The sequence below is a fragment of the Taurulus bubalis genome, assembly GCF_910589615.1.
Source record: "Taurulus bubalis genome assembly, chromosome: 10".
Classification (NCBI taxonomy): domain Eukaryota; kingdom Metazoa; phylum Chordata; class Actinopteri; order Perciformes; family Cottidae; genus Taurulus; species Taurulus bubalis.
The window spans coordinates 12,970,853-12,989,829 of NC_136598.1; the positions used below are offsets into that span (position 1 = coordinate 12,970,853).

The following is an 18,977-nucleotide window of genomic DNA, read 5'->3' on the forward strand; positions in this document are numbered from 1 at the left end:
TTGCATGCAAGTTATTGTCCGTCACTGATCAGACATGGGCGGCTGTTCAGTTGTCTGCAGTGCGGTGCGCCTCGTTTTTACCAACCTCAAAAGCGCTCAGTCTGATCAAGCCTTTCAACAATTTGTTAAAGATGTAGAAACACGGTGAGATAACATTTCAATGACACCATAGTCGTTGGGTACTCCCGGCTCTGACCCACCTTCAGAGGCCCAGGCAGACCCTCAGCTCCTCCAGCGTCAGGCCTCGGTCTCCATCCCGGTCGCAGTGCTGGGCGAACTTCTTGCCGCACCGTCGCGGCTTCAGCCTCTGTCGCAGGAACTGCCGAAGCGGTCGGGCCTCGCGTTCGCTGAGCGACCCGCTGGAGTCCGCGTCCAGCCGGCCGAAGTGCCACCGCAGCACCACCTCCGGCCCGGAGGACTCCGCGGCCTCCGGAGTGGCGGGGGAAGCCTCGTCCGGTACGGAGGAGGATGGAGTGTTGGAGGATGGAGAGGCAGAGCCGGAGGGTGGCGTATTTGAGGGCCTTGTGGAAAGACACGAGGACGAAAGCCGAAAGAGGTGAGCGGTTTAAGCGACTGTACATGAAGCTGCAGCTGCAGACGCCTTGGATTCACCGTCGCTACAAAGATACTAAACACGACAGTGACATTGCAGGAGAGCGTTATAAGCAGGAAGTGGTTGGTCCAACATCCAAAAACCCCAATGTATGGCAATCATGTCCCTTCTGTGGAACTAACAGGGTCAGATATGTATGTAGTCATATTTTGGTGAGAATATCAGTGGAAATTACGTATATTATGTTGCAGGAATGATTGGAAACATTCCTATAGTTATTTGTTTTTATCCTTTACCTGACCATGAAAAGACGATGCTTTAGGATCCCCTTTGAACAGACATGAATCCATCAGAGACGACATACTTTTTCAGCCATTATTCATGCCCAAAGAGATGAAAAAAAGAAGAAGAAGATTATCATTTAATAATGAGCCATGGTTGGGGTGTAATATTCCGTGAGAAAAAACTCTGAATGTCCAATATTAAAGTTGTAAATTCCCAAGTAAAATATTTTTATTAAGCCATATTTCTGAGAAAGAAAACCCATGGTGATAACAAAAAAAAGAGATTACAATTGCGACCTCAGCAGACGTCAACAGGTCCGAATATATTGTAAACAAATCGCATCATATTCCTCCTGAACTCGATAAATATCAAATTTCACAAGGACGTGGCAGCCCGCTGAAACACAAAATCACCGGAAGACTCTTGGGCTCCTTATCAGATATATAGCGAGCAAAAAAATAATGGTCTAACCAAAGCACAAACAAACCTTGAAATTCATTCCACAAACACGAAGTTATCAGGAGGAAAAATAACGGCGGAAATGAAACTTCTCGTATGAGTTTGTGTGTGTGTGAGGTTTGTGTGTGTGTGTGAGGTTGTGAAGACGACAAAGTGAGTGGGGAAAAAAAGAGAGAGGGGAACAGATGGAGGGAACGCGGTAAGTACTGAAAGTCGATTGGCAAAAGAGAGGCACGGAACAGGGAAGCAGATGGAGTCCGGCCGTTCTGTTCTTCCAACAGTTCCCGTCAGTTCAGGTATTTGATCGAGTCTGTGTTGTTCACTGAAGTGTGAAATTGTTTTTTATCATTGGGCACTCTGAGCACTGACCAGAGGGAAGTTCTGCATCCATACAGGTCCAAGATAGAAAACGCCACCAGTGGTGCCGACGGTAAGAAATGCTGACGCGGCTTATCTGTACCATCGCTAATCAACAAGGTGACAATTACAGAGGGCAGGATGAGTTCTAACGATCCAAAAGAAGATGCATTGTACACGCTGCCTAGGCCTTATGAATACCCTGCACTCTATAGAGAGATGGTATACATGTCTACTTGCCTTTATCGAACCTTTAATTCAGAGCTTTTAATAAGTCGGGTGCATTCCCTGATCATACGTTACAGGCTTACTTGCAAAGTAAAAGCCTGAACTCTGTTATTGTTCTTCCGCTGTGTCAGACTGACTTATGTGATTTTAATACTCTGCATGCTTTTATGTTTTGTGCTTCTGCTCTGCATGTGTTTAGTGTCAAACAATGCAGCATCATCTTGACTCAGTTGTCCCTCATTTATTTGCTCTGCATGTGTTGATAGTACTTGATAATGTACTGTAATCTCTCTCTCTTCTTTTAGTGTTGCCTCTGCACACTCAGAAAGGATAAATGATGCATAACTTTTGTCATTTTAATCTTATGTTCTGTTTTTTTAGGATGACTTCGTAACATCTGTCCAGGGAATACAGATGAAAAATAGCCTCTTGGCTAACTCTGGCACATTTACAGTGATGTTTTATAGGAATAGGAATATGAACGTGCATTAATATTCCCAACCAAATAAACCAATAAATAAATAAAATGTGACCAAGCCAAGATCCCGCCGGATTGTGAAAAACATCACCTGAGAGTGAGATTTAGTTTGAACCGAGAACCTGGGTTCCCCTTGAACGAGGTTCCACAGGAACTCAGGAGAGATATAAACCAGAGTGCAGCGCTCTAATCCGCTACAGGACGAGAGTCTTCACAGGAGACCAATAACATCCACTACTTCGATCCCCACACCTGCTAAGATGAGTGGCAGAATTAGACTTACTGGTGGAGACTCAGACTTCCAGCATGCTCTGCTTCCAGCTGCAGAGCTCTCACCAGACTCTGCAGGAAGTGCTTCCTACGAGCTCCGGGACAACCTGGGCGGGTGGAGACAGAGCGGAGAGGAGAGGACCGTTACCACGGTGCTGGATGCTAGAGACTGTCTGCACATGACAACAGTCTGCCCTGCCTCAGGTTCTATCACCTCTCCCAGGAGCGGGACAAACGACTAAATGTTGCATTAATTATTAATGAAGTACACAGGGTGCAATTTGCAGATGCTTTCATGAAGAACAAGTCTGAAACATTTAAAACAATTATTATAATTTGTGTTTCTTTTTCGAGCATGCAACAGAAAGTCTCATATTTACCAGGCAGAGGGTTTTTCCTGGGCCTCCTGTCTGTTGGTGCCTCCTCTGCCCCAGTGCACTCTGGGATGCGATTCCTGCATAGAAACAGAGGATTTTAACTGACAATAAGTGTATTATGTCGAGAAAAGCCAAGGATTTGTCAGCTGTAATTAAATAAATAACATTTTATGAAAAGGCCAGGATTGAAATGTAAAAAGCAAAACATATTATACCTTGTATTGCATAATACTGAAAGGTGCATCTAATCAATGACTACCCAGTTATAACTAAATAAGAAACTCCTGAACAGCAACATAAACACGTCTTTAAAACAGGGCTGTTCTGTTCATGCTACATTAGTGGTGGAAATATTGTGCTTATCTGCCAAAAAGCAAAGCAAATGTATTACTTAATTGGTCAAAATGTCACAGGGATGGCGCATATACTGTTTGTCAGTAGAAGAAACATTATCAGGTTCTCGAGGGAGTTCTCCTCACACCAGTGAACCAAAGAAAACCATTCCATTAAAAACGTTGAGCATCAACGCTGGTAAAACCCCCGGAGAACAAAACTGTCAAACCGCAATGTATTCTGATTTGTTTTGTGTGTTTCCTTTAAGGGAAAACCACCGAGGGAACAGAGACAGTAATTGGTGTAAAATTGGATGATTAAGAGGCAACGCTTCTGTGCATCAGTGTATAATTACATTTGAGCCTGTATGAAGCAGTCATATCCAATGAGGAGAGGAGAGGACAGAAGGAAAGACAAAGTAAAGAAAGAGAAAGTGTGAATTACAGACTGATTGATTACCTCATGGACGTGCCTGGCAGCGGCCTGCCGCTGTCCACCCGGACACACCAACAGTAACCCGTGGCAGCGTGGCACTGCGCGTGGCTGTATTGGCCGTCTGCAGTGCATTCTGGGACAAAGCGCTCCTCCTGCCAGGACGAGCTCATCCGAGAGAGCAGCAACGCCCGCTCGCGCTCGCACGTCTGAGGAGTGTCTGTGCAAACGCAATGATACTACAGTGTATTTGTGAGGAAATGTGGAGACAATACACCCCTTTTTTACCAACATTTCATAAAAGCTGGGGAGGTGCCAGTTGGCCTCCTGGGCACTGCTCTTTGAGCAAGGCACCGGAATACAATCTCTAGATACATAATGAGTGTGTGTCGGTCCTGTTTGTGCATTTGGGCCAGTCAGTGTATATTTTTTTATTTCCACTTCTGGGATTCATAAAGTATATGATATTACAAATGCACCTCATAAAGTGGACACTGCATAGCTGCTAAAAGTGTTTGACTATAATTTCCTTATAAATCCTGGAAAAACTAATCCCACTGTGGAAGAGTAAAGAAAACCTGGCGGCATATTTGAGCAATAGCTCATTTTTGTATTTGCAGACTTTCAGAACTTAATCGACACACTGGCTCCTACCAGTGGGTCGTCTGACTGAGCGGTTCGCCTGAGGGTCGGAGTTCATCAGGATGGTCACCCAGAGCGGAGGAGCGGTCAGCTCTGTCGAAGAAGAGTTTCAAGGTATTTGTGCAAAGGATTTGCACAATGCTGAACTAAAACATGGATCTTATGATCAGCAGTATTAAGTGTGCAGATTAGCACATGAAATATGTAATTTGGTTACAGTGGACAAGAGAAACGTGTCCGTATTGGAGAAGGTTGGGTTTTGTCACCTGTAGGTTTCCTGGGCTCCAACGTAGGAGCTGGTTCCCCAACTTCATCTGGAACAGAAGAAAATAGTGAAAGTAATACGATCGGAAAAAAAGGTCTCGGAGGAAGAAAGAACGCGAAGACTCAGAGCGGAGGGAGTCTGGGCGCGTGGAGCGTGTCATGCTGTGCCAGGAGACATGAAAAGGAGAAACATACAGAACAGGTGTGCCTTCAAGTCCACATCTCGAATGTGAAGAAGGCAATGCTGCCTTGTGGAGCTAAATGTCTTTCTCACCTTTAATTGGAGCAGAATCGGCATCGCCGGTCTGAACCAACTTGGCGATGGGATCTGTTTGGAATGATTTCATGAGACAGAAGTGCTAGTTTTTTCCTTTAATGTGCAGAACTCAGTTGAATAACGTATATCTGACCGGTACAGTCGGGCATGAGGTGGAGGACCGAGGTCCCGCTGACAGGTTTGCCGTCGGGCATGGAGCACCAGCAGTATCCGGTCTGGTTGTGGCACTGCACTGGCAGGAAGTGGCCGTCCACACTGCACTCCGGCACAAAGGTGGCCGCTGCCGGGCTGACATGGCGTCCGCTGTGGTGGGCGGCGGCCTCCAGGGCCTGAGCCTGGGCCAGCTGGCATTTGGACTGACTAGGGTCTGAGAAGAAAGGGACATCAAGTCATTAGTGTCCACATGGTCTCAGTGGTGGAGATTAACTAAGTACATTTACTCAAGTACTTAGCGGGTAATACAGTAGCTCCACCTATACCAGCTGCAACATTGAAGTGATGAACACGCTAATGCATCAATAATTATAATACTATATATCATTCTAAAAATAGGCCATTTTGTATTGTGAACATTTTTACCTTGGGTACTTTAAGTATCCTTTAAAGCCACTAGACTAGAGGCTGAGGGTCCGTACCTGAGCAGTGCGCCTGTGGAGCGAGGCGGAGCTGTGTGTTGATGCACCGGGCCCTCTGGAAAGCACACAGCGATTTATACAGCCTGCCGTTGCTGCCGCACACGGTTCTGTGGCGCCCCCTCTGGCAGTCCAGGACACAACCACGAGGCCACATGTTCTCGGTGATCAGGAAAGGCTACAAGCGCACAAACAGGTGTTCTGGAATAACTGTTCAAGTCGGTAAGCAGCCAATGGAAGCATGTTTTCATGTGACATAACCAGTTAAAGCTACTACGACATTGACTACTACATGACATTTGATCTCTGCATTTAACCCGTCCTAAGCCCGGGGAGCAATTTAGGATTCAGTGTCTCACTCAAGGACACTTTGACAGTTGTAGTGAGAGGACAAACCGTTCAACCCCCCTTTGAGGACAAAACGAGAAGAGATACACACTGAAACATTGTATATCGTATAGCCTCTGCATTGGCTGTCTGTGTGTGAGGGATAACTTGGCCTCAAAGCTTTCAATGTCACGCTTGGAAAAACTGACTGAAGGAAGACGCGAACGAGGGTCTTTCAATCATCTGTCATTTTAATACCCCAGTGAAAGCTCCAATTTAACCAGCAAGGGGGTTCATTTCTCTATTTGAGGTGAGCTCCATCCCTGCAGAGTTCTATTTCGTACAGCCTTTGCCCTCTAAGAGCTCACTCACTTCAACCTGAGGTGTAACACTGACATAGGGCTGGGCGGTATGGCCAAACATTCATATCACGGTATTTTGTAAGATTCTGGCGGTTTCACTGTATTTTTTTTCGAGTAAATACATTTATTTATTGACGCCGAAAACGGCCGCCGCCGTCGTTGCTCACCGCTTGCTGGCCAACTTGCTCGCAACTGCAGCTGTTTGTAAGTTGGTAGAGAGTGTTAGGAAGCTAACCTGGAGGGACTTAGGACCTAGGGGAATGTAAAAAAACAAAACAGGAATAGACAGACTGGAAGAGTCTGTCACTTCCTGTGCGATGGAGTTTCATGACAATGGGCGAGCAGTACCCAGCATGCAGTTTGGCGGTGTAATTTTATAAATGTACAATTATTAGTGTTACAAATTGTTTATGTGTCACAAACTGTTATGTCGTGGTGTTTAACCCTGTTAAAGAGCGTTAGTTGTGGGTTATTAATTGTTGTTCTAAAGTTTTAACCATGACTAAAGTTAGAACCATGACACTTAAGTAGCTTAGACCGCTGCTCTCTCAGCTGTGAGCCTTACATTTTGCTGCCTGCTGAAGAGCGACTATAGTCGTTACATATATGAAAAATTCATATGGTATGGAAATTTGAAACCGGTATATCGCACAGCCCAACACTGATATGGACCTGAGTCTGGAGGAATTCATACTGTGGATGCTTTTTGCGCCTGACAAGAGTCTCAAAGTCTGGAGTTATGCTTCATTCACAGCAGAAGTGCAGTGCACAGATGCGTATGGATGAGAGTAACGCACATTTCCTCCGGGCGGCGTGAATAGCGTGAATGACGTGATGTGAAAATGTGTGCCTCATTCACGGATAATATTATGAACCCAGACACAAAGGTCTTTGATGTTCCGACGTTTGTGGGACTTCCACAACATGTACAAAGCAGAAATTGTGGTTATTTCTGCCATGGTGGATGTTTTCATGACGATAAGCCCCTCCTCCTCTCTGTCGCGTCTAGCACGGGCGAAGTGTATTAAGTAAACTCACGGAAGTAAAGCGAGGCGAGAACGCAGCATTAAGGACTGTCAATAGACGAAACTTCCCTTCAAAATAAAAGAACAGGACTTTTTTCTTACAATTTCTTTTTGCCCAGGCATGGACCTGCGAGGGTCGCGACCCACCAGTTGAGAATCACACACACACACGACTCTTCATCAGTACCTCTTTGTCCATCAGCCTCCCCGCTCTTACTACACACACATACTGTGTGTCTTACAGTGTTGACATCATTTAGTGGTGAATGAGACCACTGTGCCATAATGGCCAGACATTAACGTATGAGATCAAACATTGAATATAACATGTATTGACGTATATCAATTATTTGATCCAACGGGAAAAATAAACCAGAAACTATTCTTTATTATTATTATAAAAGGTGGGGGTACTGGGGGTCAGGAGCCCAGCTGCAGAGGGCAGACTGGATTTCCTGTCTGTCAGGCAGAACTACAATATCCTCAGTGTTAAAACAATTACCACCCGTGTTTTTGGGCCATTAAAACCATAAATGTGTGCACATGTGTGTGTGCATGGGCTTGAGAGAGAAAGATATACATTTAAATACATTTACTTAAAAAAGTGTAGCAGTACTTGCACAGTTCTTTATATATATATATATATATATATATATATATATATGCTGTGACGTTTCATCTTTACTTATGTATATCCATACACATACATACATGTGTATATATGTGTATATATATATATATATACATACATATATATATTTATATATATATATATATATATATATATATATATATGTGTGTGTATGTATACATAATACACACACAGATACACACAGTACATGTATACATACATACAGAAACATACACCCACATTTCATGCATACATACATAGACACCCATATATACATATACACACATACATATTTTATGTTGGTATTTTCAAAATTAAACTTAAACCTATTTCATTCATTTATTTGATTACAATGCTACACAGCTTTGTTCACACTTTTCTTTATTCTAGAAGATGTTTACAGCAGAGGAAGCCAGAACAACCCACCACTGTCTCTTTGTGCCTCTCCCTTGCTTCTTACTTAAGGAAAACATTAAAAAAAACTCATCTCCAGAGCTTTGCGAAACGCAATGTTTGTCCTGGAAAAGGGTTGCTGACACGGCTGAAAGGCCCTTTGACACCCAGCAAGAGACTAGAAGAGACTAGAAGAGTTTAACCTTCCCTTTGCAGACTGCCGGGGACAGTCTTACGACAACGGCACCAACATGAAGGGAAAGTCAAGAGAATTTTTACACTATTCTCTGCCTCCACACAAAGGTGGACCATCTTAAAGCGCCACGTGAAAACAACTGTGAAATCCTGGTCAGATACAAGATGGGAAAGTCGCATTAACAGTCTACAGGCTGTGAGATTCCAGACAGGGGAGGTGAGGGATGCCCTTCTTGAGGTCAAGGAGAAAGCCACTGATTCTATGGTTAAAACTGAGGCACAGTCTTTGGCTGAAGAAGTTGGGTCATACCGCTTCTCAATTTGTAGCGTTGTGTGGTATGACATGCTGGCCAAAATTCATCATGTCAGCAAGGCATTGCAGTCAGTGCCTATGCAACTGGATGTGGCTCTGAATCTCCTGAGGACAACTGAAGCCTCTCTGGTCAGCTACAGAAGCACTGGGTTCGCTTCTGCGCAGGTATCTGCAAGAGATCTCTGTGAGGAGATGAATGTAGACACTGTCCTAAAGCAGAAGAGGCTGAGAAAAACCAAAAGACAGTTCTCTTATGAATCCCCTGATGAGCCAGAGGTAGATGCGCTAAAGAGATTGGAAATTTATTTTTTCAATGTCATCGTTGATGTGTCAAGTTACATCACTGCAAGAACGCTTCAAGCTCTTGGGTGATGTTGAGGACAAGTTTGGAGTGTTGGTGAACTTTCCTAATTTGCCAGAGGAAGAACTCGCAAAGGAGTGCGAAACCTTCAGCAACACTCTGAGCCACGGTGACCATAAAGATGTTGAAGGGAGGGAACTGGCACTTGAGTTGAAGAAATTCCCTGTGTTGCCAAAAGCCGGCATGACGACAATGGAAATTCTGAATTACTTGAAGGAGAAGAAACTTGAAGACGTTTTTCCAAATATGTGGGTGGCCCTAAGAATTGCTGTCACACTACCTGTGACAGTAGCTTCTGCTGAAAGAAGCTTCTCCAAATTAAAATGACTTAAGACCTACCTGAGGTCAACGATGAGTCAGGAACGCCTCAATGGGCTTGCGCTGATGAGCATCAACCAAGAGGTCTCAAGTAACATATCATTTGATGATACCATCAACAAATTTGCCACTAGGAAGACGAGTCAAATTTTAATGCTAAATGTAAATAGCCAGCCCTCTGCCAATAGCTATGCTTGTTCACTGTCTGTTTAAGAGAGGGTAAGTGGGGGGAAATTTGTGTGTAAGGGAAAAAAAAAACTGTCAAACCTCGTGTTTTGCACAGTTTATGTAGTTCATTTAATCCTAACTTTGAGTGTGTAATAAATTATTTAAAATAATAAAAAAGAAGAAAATGTTCTGAAACTATTCTGGTGTTTGTTGTCCATGCATCATTTATTGTTGAACTGCAATGTAGAATAGTGGAATTATAAGTGGGTGAAAAACTGCTATGCAAAGTAAAGCAGTTAAGTTAATATATGTCTCTTCAGTGATGTATTGTGTGTGCCTGTGTGTGTGTGTGTGTGTGTGGGGGGCGGAAAACTCAATCTCGCCTAGGGCAACCAAAGGGCTAGAGCCAGCCCTGTAACTATGTATTATGTATTTATTCTGTTTATGTTCGAGTCTGTGTTCTGCGTTCAAAAGATAGAGAGGGTAAAGAAAGAAAAGAAATTAGTTGTTATTTCTTGCTTTTTAATGTTGAATGTGTTCCTAAACCACACCTCAACCATCAGATTAAAAATAGCCACAGGAATGTTGCCGTCGACCGGGGCTCCAGATCAGAAAACACTCTAATTGGTCGTTTTAGAAGGCAATTACAAATGGCCTGTTTGGTTTGGAGGATTTATGGGATAAAATAACATTTACCCAAAAGGTCCTGCTCTCAGCTGCATTAGGACATAACACTTAAACTCAGAAATGAATGGTAAGTGAACTTAAATCTTAACATTCCTGTCTAATTGAAAAGGAAAAGAAACAGATGGCTGATTGTAAATTAGAATATAATTTTTTAAAATTATATATTATTGACAGTAATATCAATACCATAATACTTTAATATAGTTTATGTGATATGTTTGACATTATATGTTATGTTTTTTTTCTACCTGTCGGATCATCTCTGGTCTTAAAGAGTGAAATATCAATCATTGGTCTATTTCCACCAGGCATCTCCATAATGTTTCTGTAGTGAATCTACTTTTTGTTACCACATCCATAATATACCGGAGTTTGCATCTCTTGACTTTAGTGCCCTGACCGTATTTTGTGCACCATGTACTCACGGCGTGGCTGTGATATTTGTTCAGCGTGCTGTTAAAGTACATTATAGGATTACTGGGGCTCTTTTTCATAGGAATTCCTTAATTTCTCTCTCACACACCTGCCTGGTTTCCCCTGAGTAGCTGGTTAAATATTTGCCTGGCAGCAGTGTGTGTGTGTGTGTGTGTGTGTGTGTGTGTGCGCATATATGTCTTGCTGGCTTGTCTCATACCCTGCCGTCCTCCTGGCACACAACTTCTAAATTAATCATGAATATTAATCGTGTTACTCTGAATAGCAATATTATCCTCAGAATAACCAAAATATTATCAAGCAGATCTGTTTTGTTATTTTTGTGTTGTGAAGCCTGTTCTGTTTGACTAAACCAATTAAAGTCAAAGCTGATAAAAAAAGAACCTGGCAATTTGGAGCCACTGTGGTGTAGCCGCTAGTGGTCCCTGAACAGTATACAAATCTTTCTCACTTACTCTCACAATAAGGAGGAAGTAAAGATGGCGACTACCAAAATCCAAGATGGCGACGGTCAACGCACCAAACCCGAGGCTGACTAATAACAAGGACTTCTTTCTCAGGTCACCTGGACAGTCATTGTTGTTCTATCTGGAGCTCTATCTTTGCTTTTGTTGGCTTGACACTGGACTCGCAGTCCCATAGAAAAATGTATCTTTCACTCCGCTTTACCTCATTTAAATTGTTTTGGTACAAATTGTTGAGCTGTAACTTTTAGGTTTTCAGCTTAAGATGAAAAGTTTTACAGCTTCAACAGAACCTACAGTTTTTATTTTTTTATAGAAAGGTTACATAAAAAAGCGATCATTGAAAATGTTTAAATGCAGCAGATAAAAGTTAGGTTAGGGGTATATGGAGAAAACAATTACATAATTTCTTTGAACCAAATACGTCAATGTTGCAGGGTTGGCCGTTCGGTCTTTTCACTAAACATTTTTGAACAAATAATCATCAGTAATGAGGATATGATGACCAAGTGAGTAAGCAAATAATATAACAGTATGTTAAGTTCATAAATTACATCACATAACTGTAATGGAGCCTTTTTTCTTAAACTGCACTGCAACTTTTATTTTGCTTTTTGACTGTTTTAATGTTTTCTTAACCGTTTTTAAATCTGCATTATATTTTGATGCTTTTAATGGTTTTATGTGAAGCACTTTAAATCGCCTTGTTGAAATGTGCTATACAAATAAACTTGCCTTGCCTTTAAAATCACAAGACAATTATGACGTACTACCATATTAAGATTTTCAAAATGTAAGATGCCACATTATCGATATCATATTGATATATTGCAGAGCCCTTAATGTGTGTTGTGTAGTATCTTCATACGTGTCCTGCTTTGAACAAATGTGCACACTTGTCAGCTTGATAAACTGGTGACTAAAAACTCAATTCACAAAGTTTTCAGCCACGAACCTATAAACATGTCAACTAAACCGGTGTAGAGTTCCGTCTAGGCCTACTACTCTGCCTACTTTTAGGAAGTTAATCCCTCACATTGCTCACCAGTCAGCGGACGCAGAGGTATCACACACTATCTGAGCAAACAGAGACGGAGTAGAAGTTCGGGTCCTACCGCTGTTCTGTCGGTCTGAACCGCCTCCGACAGCAGGACGACGAGCAGCGCGCGGCAGGCCAAGGTGAGCGCGAGCATCATCCCTGCGACGGGCGGACCGGAGGAGCGGCCGCGCGCCCTGATTAGTACCCCGCCGTCCCGAGGTTTCAAAGCGCCGCTGTGCGCGCGGCCAAGCCGGAGCGGGTAAGGATGAAGGCGATGAGGAGGAGGAAGGGTCTAAGCAAAGGCCGACTACGGCGCCACTTTTTCGGAGGTCACCGAGCCGCTCATGTTGCCATTTGGCGGTCTCGAGCTGCTAAAGGAAAGGTACTCCCGTGCGCGTACAAGCAGGTCAGCGATGCGTGCGCAGATCTCCAAAAAGTACTGCCCATTTCCATTCGTCGTACCCAAATTCAGTCCATTAACCATACAAGTTGAAACTTTCACGTACTGGGGGGAACCGCCAGCTACAGGTTTAAACTTTTATACACACACGGACATGATAGAGAGAGAGTTTGTTTATATATATATATATATATATATATATATATATATATATATATATATATATATATATATATATATATATATATATATATATATATATATATATATATATATATATATATATATATATATATAGTATTGAATATGTAAACCAATGTGCTAATGTACATCAAACTTTGAAGGCTGCGTCATCATTAGACCATCTCCACACTAATAGAAGGCACCATGTGATTACATTTGAAAAGAAAAGGTGAACCCAAACTTTTCATTGGATCGTTTTGTTTCCGCAGCCTTTAGTCTCATCGATGGCAGATCTCAAGTTCAACACAGACAGAACAACAACAACAAAAAAGACATGAGTCAAGCAGAGGTATTTTGTAAGGAAACTTTTATGTGTGCTTTTGTGAAACTCACTGATCATTAGAGACAGAAGGCGTTGCAGTTTCCAGTACAGCAGATAAGGTTTGATATTAAAGAGTACAAAAAAAAGGAGAAAAAAAAAAAAAATCACAATTCCAGAGTTCATTTTCTCTCCAATCTCGCAGGGGAGAAGAAAAGAGAAAATAAAAATAAAAAATGGAAACAAGCTTTTGGTCTGAGTCTTTTCTTCTCAGTTGCTTTCCCTGTCTGTCCCTCTATCTGTCTGTCTCCCCTGCAACAGCCAACAAACACTGGAGAAATCTTGTTAACCTCCGTTTAATTTAGACAGGGAACTTTGTCAGAAAAGGGCCCGATTGATGCCCACAACTTCCCATAGAACTCCGCTATTAAACACATTATGATTGCATAGTTTTTTTTAAACATAATTTCCTCATTTTTTTTAAGAATATTTTTCATTTGCAAAGAATGGAATGTTTACATAAAGACCCGTCCCTGATCTTTCCTCCTTGTTCGCAGTACATTTACTTTCCCTTTTCTTTAGCGACAAATGACGGGATGTAAGAAAAGAGGGGGAGAATATGGGAGAGTGAGAGAGAGAGAGAGACAGGGCTGTGGCCACCAATAGGCATATTTATTTCATTTCTTCCACTGTTTTTCCATTTTTCGCTCCAGTGTGGCACTATGGTAGCTCAAAAAAAGAGACACATCCAGGAAGTGCAAAGAAACCTTCACTCAGCCAATCAGATGCATCCATGACGTGTGTGTATATCTTTCTGCATCGGTGTGCGATTTCTTGTATATAAAACTGGTCTAACTTTGACTACTACAATCCTACCTATCATATAAATGTATAGTCTTTTTGTATTTAAATAAGCACCTGAAGCCCACCCCAGGAATAGTTTCACAGAAGCAAATATTAGTGGATAACTATGGTTGTTTGCCCGTCGTGGGTTTTATACAGGAGAAGAGCCTTAAACGTCACAGCGACCAACTTTTTCCATTGCGAAAAAAATAACAAAACAAACCTAAATGAAAGACTTCTGGAAGCTCAAACCTATCCGCTGTTGAAACTGCCTTCTCTGTGATGCTGTCATTGGCTTTTTTTTCTCTTTTTTTTTAAATTGCTTGTGTTTTTGTTATTTTATTTGTATTACTTTTTTTTTTAATAATAAATGCCACTCTGCCCCCTTATTGGAAAGCTTGCGATTGATTACTCTCGACAACCGGGACCGTGTGTGCCACCCTCCGCACTGAAAAAATAAGTATGTACAGTGCTGAGCCCCATCAGCCCCTTCTACCTGCCACCATCCCCATGCAAACTCCGCCCACCTGCTCCCAGGGAAAGAAACAAATTTAAAAAAATTAAAAAGAATTAGAAGAAACAGACAGGAGGAAAAATAGAGCTGAGGTTAAACAGGTTACCTTATCCAGCAACAAGGGAATTATGGGTAAATATGTCTTTTTATCTCTGGTTGGTCATCACTCCCCCACCGCTCCCCCGCAGCATATATCTCTCTAGGATCTAATACACAAACCTCGCCATTCACCCTGTCAAAAACCCACAACACGCCCTGACCCCGCCTGGCAAGAAGAAAGAAATTATTATAAAATAAACAAAGAATTAGCATGGTATCAGATTAGCTCGTGCCCCATCCCCTCCCCCTGGTTTGAGCCCACAAAAGGCAGAGAGGGTGAAGCTGAAGGCCCCCGCACCTCAGAGCAACTGCCCCCCCCCCCCCCCCCACACCGTCTACATGACCAACAGCTGCCCCTGGATATGCCCGTTCATATGAACCTTTCTACGACTAATTACTCTCGATCGGTTTACGGAGGCTGGGAAAAGAGACATTTGACAGAGGCCAACCCTAACTACAGTTGAATCAACAAGTATCAGCATTCTTTTAAAAAAAAAATATTCAGAAGATTTCTAAACCGGCACACGCAGGGGCACCTCATGACCACCACTCCAATTGGTTACAGACGCTCGATTCCTGGGCATCTTCTCCATGCACAGAATAACTCTCTCCTCCTCTGTCCAGCCCTCTTCCTCCTCCTCTTCCTCTTGCCTGCTCTACAGGTCGCTCTCTCCGTACAGGGCGGTGGAGAAGGACATGTAGTCCAGGGCGCCGGGGACGGCGTCGGCCCCCGAGTAGGGCGCCATGCGGGCGATGCAGTACTCTGCCTGGTCCGGGGGAAGCTCCCTCCTCAGCTCCTCGGCCGTGATGAAGGTCTGATGGGGAACGGAGAGGAAGGGGACAGTGAGCGATGTCCAGAATTAACATCATGTCCATGTACTGGTTTACAGTTATTATGCAATCCCTTTGCTGACCAATACAAATAAAAAAATAATACAATTGCATCTATTATTCTATCACTTTGCTGAAAAATAAAAATAATACAATTGCATCTATTATTCTATCACTTTGCTGAACAATAAAATAAATATAAAACAATTTGATCTATCGTTGCAGAAAACATCCTACTGAATGTTTTCACCTGTACAATAACGAATGGGAAAACTAATACAAAATAGGACATCATTCTGCATTAAACAAAACACACACTCACCTTATCAGCGGCCAGGATCTTAAAGGAGGCGATGACCTGGTCCGCGGTGTCCGTGTCGGTCGTTTCCCTGGACATGAAGTCGATGAAGGCCTGGAAGGTCACGGCGCCGCTGCCGTTGGGGTCCACTATGCCCATGATGCGAGTAAACTCGCTGTCTCCCTGGCAACCAAGACAGCAAGGGGTTAACCCAGGAGAGACAGCATTTTGTACTCCGACACACACACACCGAGACAGAACGTGACACACAGTACCCATAAGTGTGTAAAAACATCAGGACCTACAGGAAATAGACTAAGCCGGAGAAAAACATGGAAAAGGTTGTGATGGCGGTCCTGATATTTTGTATTTCACACTTCTGACATGCATATACACAAACATCACATGACCACTTGTTAATATCTATGGGAAACGGAGACAGGGGACAAACAGGTATTTAGGAATCTGATTCTATGCAAAAAAGAGATTTGTCCTTCAGTTGATAGCGGAAAGGTAGCAGGAAGTAGGAAAGCAACACAGACGTGACGAACTAAGAGAAGCAGCGTGAGGATCGGGAAAGAGAGCAGGGTGTCTGCAGGCGTCAACTCAGATTTAAGATATTGCACCAAAATGTACTTTAAAAATTAAACAAATGCTAAATATACATTTGATGAAAAAAAAAAAAAAAATGCATCAAATTTTTCCCTTAAAGGAATACTTGACCCCTCTTTGTTTTTTTCCCCACATTTAAAACACGGTCTCATGCTTTAAATAGTCCGGTTTTAGCAAAGAAGATTTTGCATGTGTTTGGGAAGCGGGAAGCATACGAGTGGATAGGTGAAACTATCCTGCACGAATTGTGGCGCCCATTTACTTTAGTTCCTCGAGATCTTTTGATTCTTTGTTCACCACGGAGACGTGCGAGAAAAACAACGCTTTCTACAAGAACTCAAGGTAACAAGGGGCTGAGTCATCCACATACAAATGATCAGTCTGGGGGGGGGGGGGGAGGTATACTAAAATAACTATACACAAAAAACTCCACATTAGTCTGTAAAATTGATGATTTGAGGGAATATATGATTGAAGAATAAGTACAACAGTTTTGGATGGATGTCCAGCCCTAATCATGAGTGGGTCAAATTCTCATTGGATAATTAGCATGACGGGAGACATTCATTTAAGGTTTTTGAATTTGCCACACTTAGTTGAATCAGGGTGTTGTTGGACCTGCGGACACCCTGTGAGAGCATCATGCCAGCAGCAGCAGTACCAGGCTGTTTCCTGTAGAAATGAGTAGAGCCCGGAAGTCCTCTGAGACCATCTGTCCCGATCGCTTCTGTGGGCGCCGCACAGCACAGCGAAGGCCGGGGGTTTGGGAGGGAAGGAGTCAGAGAGATACGAGTGGCAGGGAGGAGGAGTGACAGGATGAAAGAGCGGGAAGGAGTGATAGACAGGAATAGAGATCAAGATGTTTGAGAAATGTTTGGGGAGGGGGTGAAAGAAAGATTGAAAAAAACAAAAAAGCACAAACTGTTAACAGCAAAGTAAAACAGACAAAACAGACGAGGGGTCTGTTCAGAGAGCGAGAGGGAGCCTGGTTTCCGACCTGAAGCGGCACAAAGCAACAGAGACCCCTGGTGGACAAACAGGGACGCAACACCATCTCTGCCCTCCATGCTGATGGCCTGGACCCCGAGCTCGTCGGGAGCCCTGGAGCAGGAGGAGCGTCGGCTGATCGCACACCAGTTTGTTTCATACAACAACAATATGAGGCTCAATTTGTCCAATTTATGTAGAAAACGTGACCGATGATCTAAAACCAGTGAGGCAGGAAGGCACAAGCACCAATCATTTTCAGAATATACTCGCACACGGTGAAATCCTTATGTTGTTCTTTTTATGAGATTTACTAATCCAGATTTATCTGATATCCAGATGTTTCGTCTTTAGTACGGGATTATGATCTTTCAAAATGTTTGAAGCCAGACTTCACTGTCATCATCTTGTTTACATTTCCAGTCGGTGTTCAAAGTGAATTTAGACAGGTGACATTTCAAAATTCTTGCAGTTTTCTTTTAAATTTTTTTTTATGTTTATTCATTTATTGATTACCCTGGATGAATAAATGTTAAATAACTCAAAATAAATACATTGTAATGTATTCTTTGATTTAACACAAATATTTGATTTACTCCTCCTTTAGAGCACCGCCATGATCATGTTTGTCTATCAATTGCCCAAAACATGTACAAAAAAAAAGGGATAATAATCCAGATTAGTGTTCAAAATTATGAGTAAATTATCAATTTAAAACATCTAGGATGTCTAATGGATGAAAATGAGAGTGCATCTGTTGTGAAGTGAAGTGTGTAAGTGAAAACACACATCTGACACTACTTTATAGCATTTGTATGTTTTTTGTTGTTTTATCCTCCTCATTGTGCCTTCAAACAATCAATGATGAACCTGAAAATGATGAATGGCTTTAGCCCCCCGACTCAGAATGCCCGGTGGCGATCTCCGCTCTTCTCTCCTGCCCGGAGACCCGACAAACACCGGCTCTCCCCGAATGGCTCTCTACCTGCTTTTCGTTCTCCACGTCGTAGCCCAGACTGATCAAGCAGGCCTTGAACTCCTCGGCCATCAGCGTCCCGCTGTGGTCCTGAGATCGCCAACGACACGTCAAATCGCGACACAGGGATGAGGTGGTGGATGGCAAGCGCGAGATCCACACGGCATGCAGGGCGGAGGAAGATGAGGACATGGGAGGATGGAGGGGGGACAGACAAGACATTCACGGACGTTTAGACAATGTCAACACACACAGACATACACCGGACTCATGACGGACCCGCTGGGGACCGGAAACATGGTGATGACTTTCCTTGCGTTCTGTGTGGAGATTCTGAGAAATTCAAAGGTTCAAAAGTGTTGTGCTGTAAAAGAACGCAAGATGTGCCGTGTGCCCAGAAACACCGGCGTGGAGTGATGTGATGGGTGAGTGTCATGCAGTGGCATGAATCAGTGACACACAAAGTGACACACACAGTGGTGTGAGATGGTGAATGGCGGTGGTTGACACACACACACACACACAAGGTTGGCGACACGTTGTGCATTTTACATCCAGTGAAGCACCAGTTCTGAAGCGAGTGCATCTTCATGCTAAACCACGGGCTCAG

At 43.1% G+C, this 18,977-nt stretch overlaps 2 protein-coding genes across 4 annotated transcripts in view; both read right to left on the reverse strand.

The window, feature by feature from the left end:
- Positions 1 to 202: 202 nt before the first annotated feature.
- On the reverse strand, positions 203 to 12,462 carry LOC306742176 (SPARC-related modular calcium-binding protein 1-like; the record flags this gene model as incomplete). Its single annotated transcript, XM_079224516.1, has 10 exons — positions 203 to 521; positions 2,644 to 2,737; positions 3,011 to 3,084; positions 3,800 to 3,992; positions 4,427 to 4,507; positions 4,681 to 4,728; positions 4,953 to 5,006; positions 5,089 to 5,322; positions 5,591 to 5,765; positions 12,382 to 12,462. The coding sequence occupies 10 exons, from the start codon at positions 12,460 to 12,462 to the stop codon at positions 203 to 205; spliced, it is 1,353 nt and encodes a 450-aa protein (XP_079080642.1).
- A 776-nt stretch (positions 12,463 to 13,238) lies between these two features.
- Positions 13,239 to 18,977, reverse strand: part of actn4 (actinin, alpha 4) — a 49,788-nt gene continuing 44,049 nt past the window's right edge. The window contains exons 20-23 of one of the 3 annotated variants that reach the window (XM_079224775.1): positions 18,377 to 18,457; positions 17,066 to 17,131; positions 15,817 to 15,975; positions 13,239 to 15,478 (exon numbers count right to left, since the gene is read on the reverse strand). In XM_079224775.1, the coding sequence (XP_079080901.1) occupies positions 15,320 to 15,478; positions 15,817 to 15,975; positions 17,066 to 17,131; positions 18,377 to 18,457 (465 nt within the window). In that variant the 3' untranslated portion in view covers positions 13,239 to 15,319. The remainder of the gene's footprint in view (positions 15,479 to 15,816; positions 15,976 to 17,065; positions 17,132 to 18,376; positions 18,458 to 18,977) is intronic. The other 2 variants (XM_079224774.1, XM_079224773.1) reach the window with 2 other exon arrangements.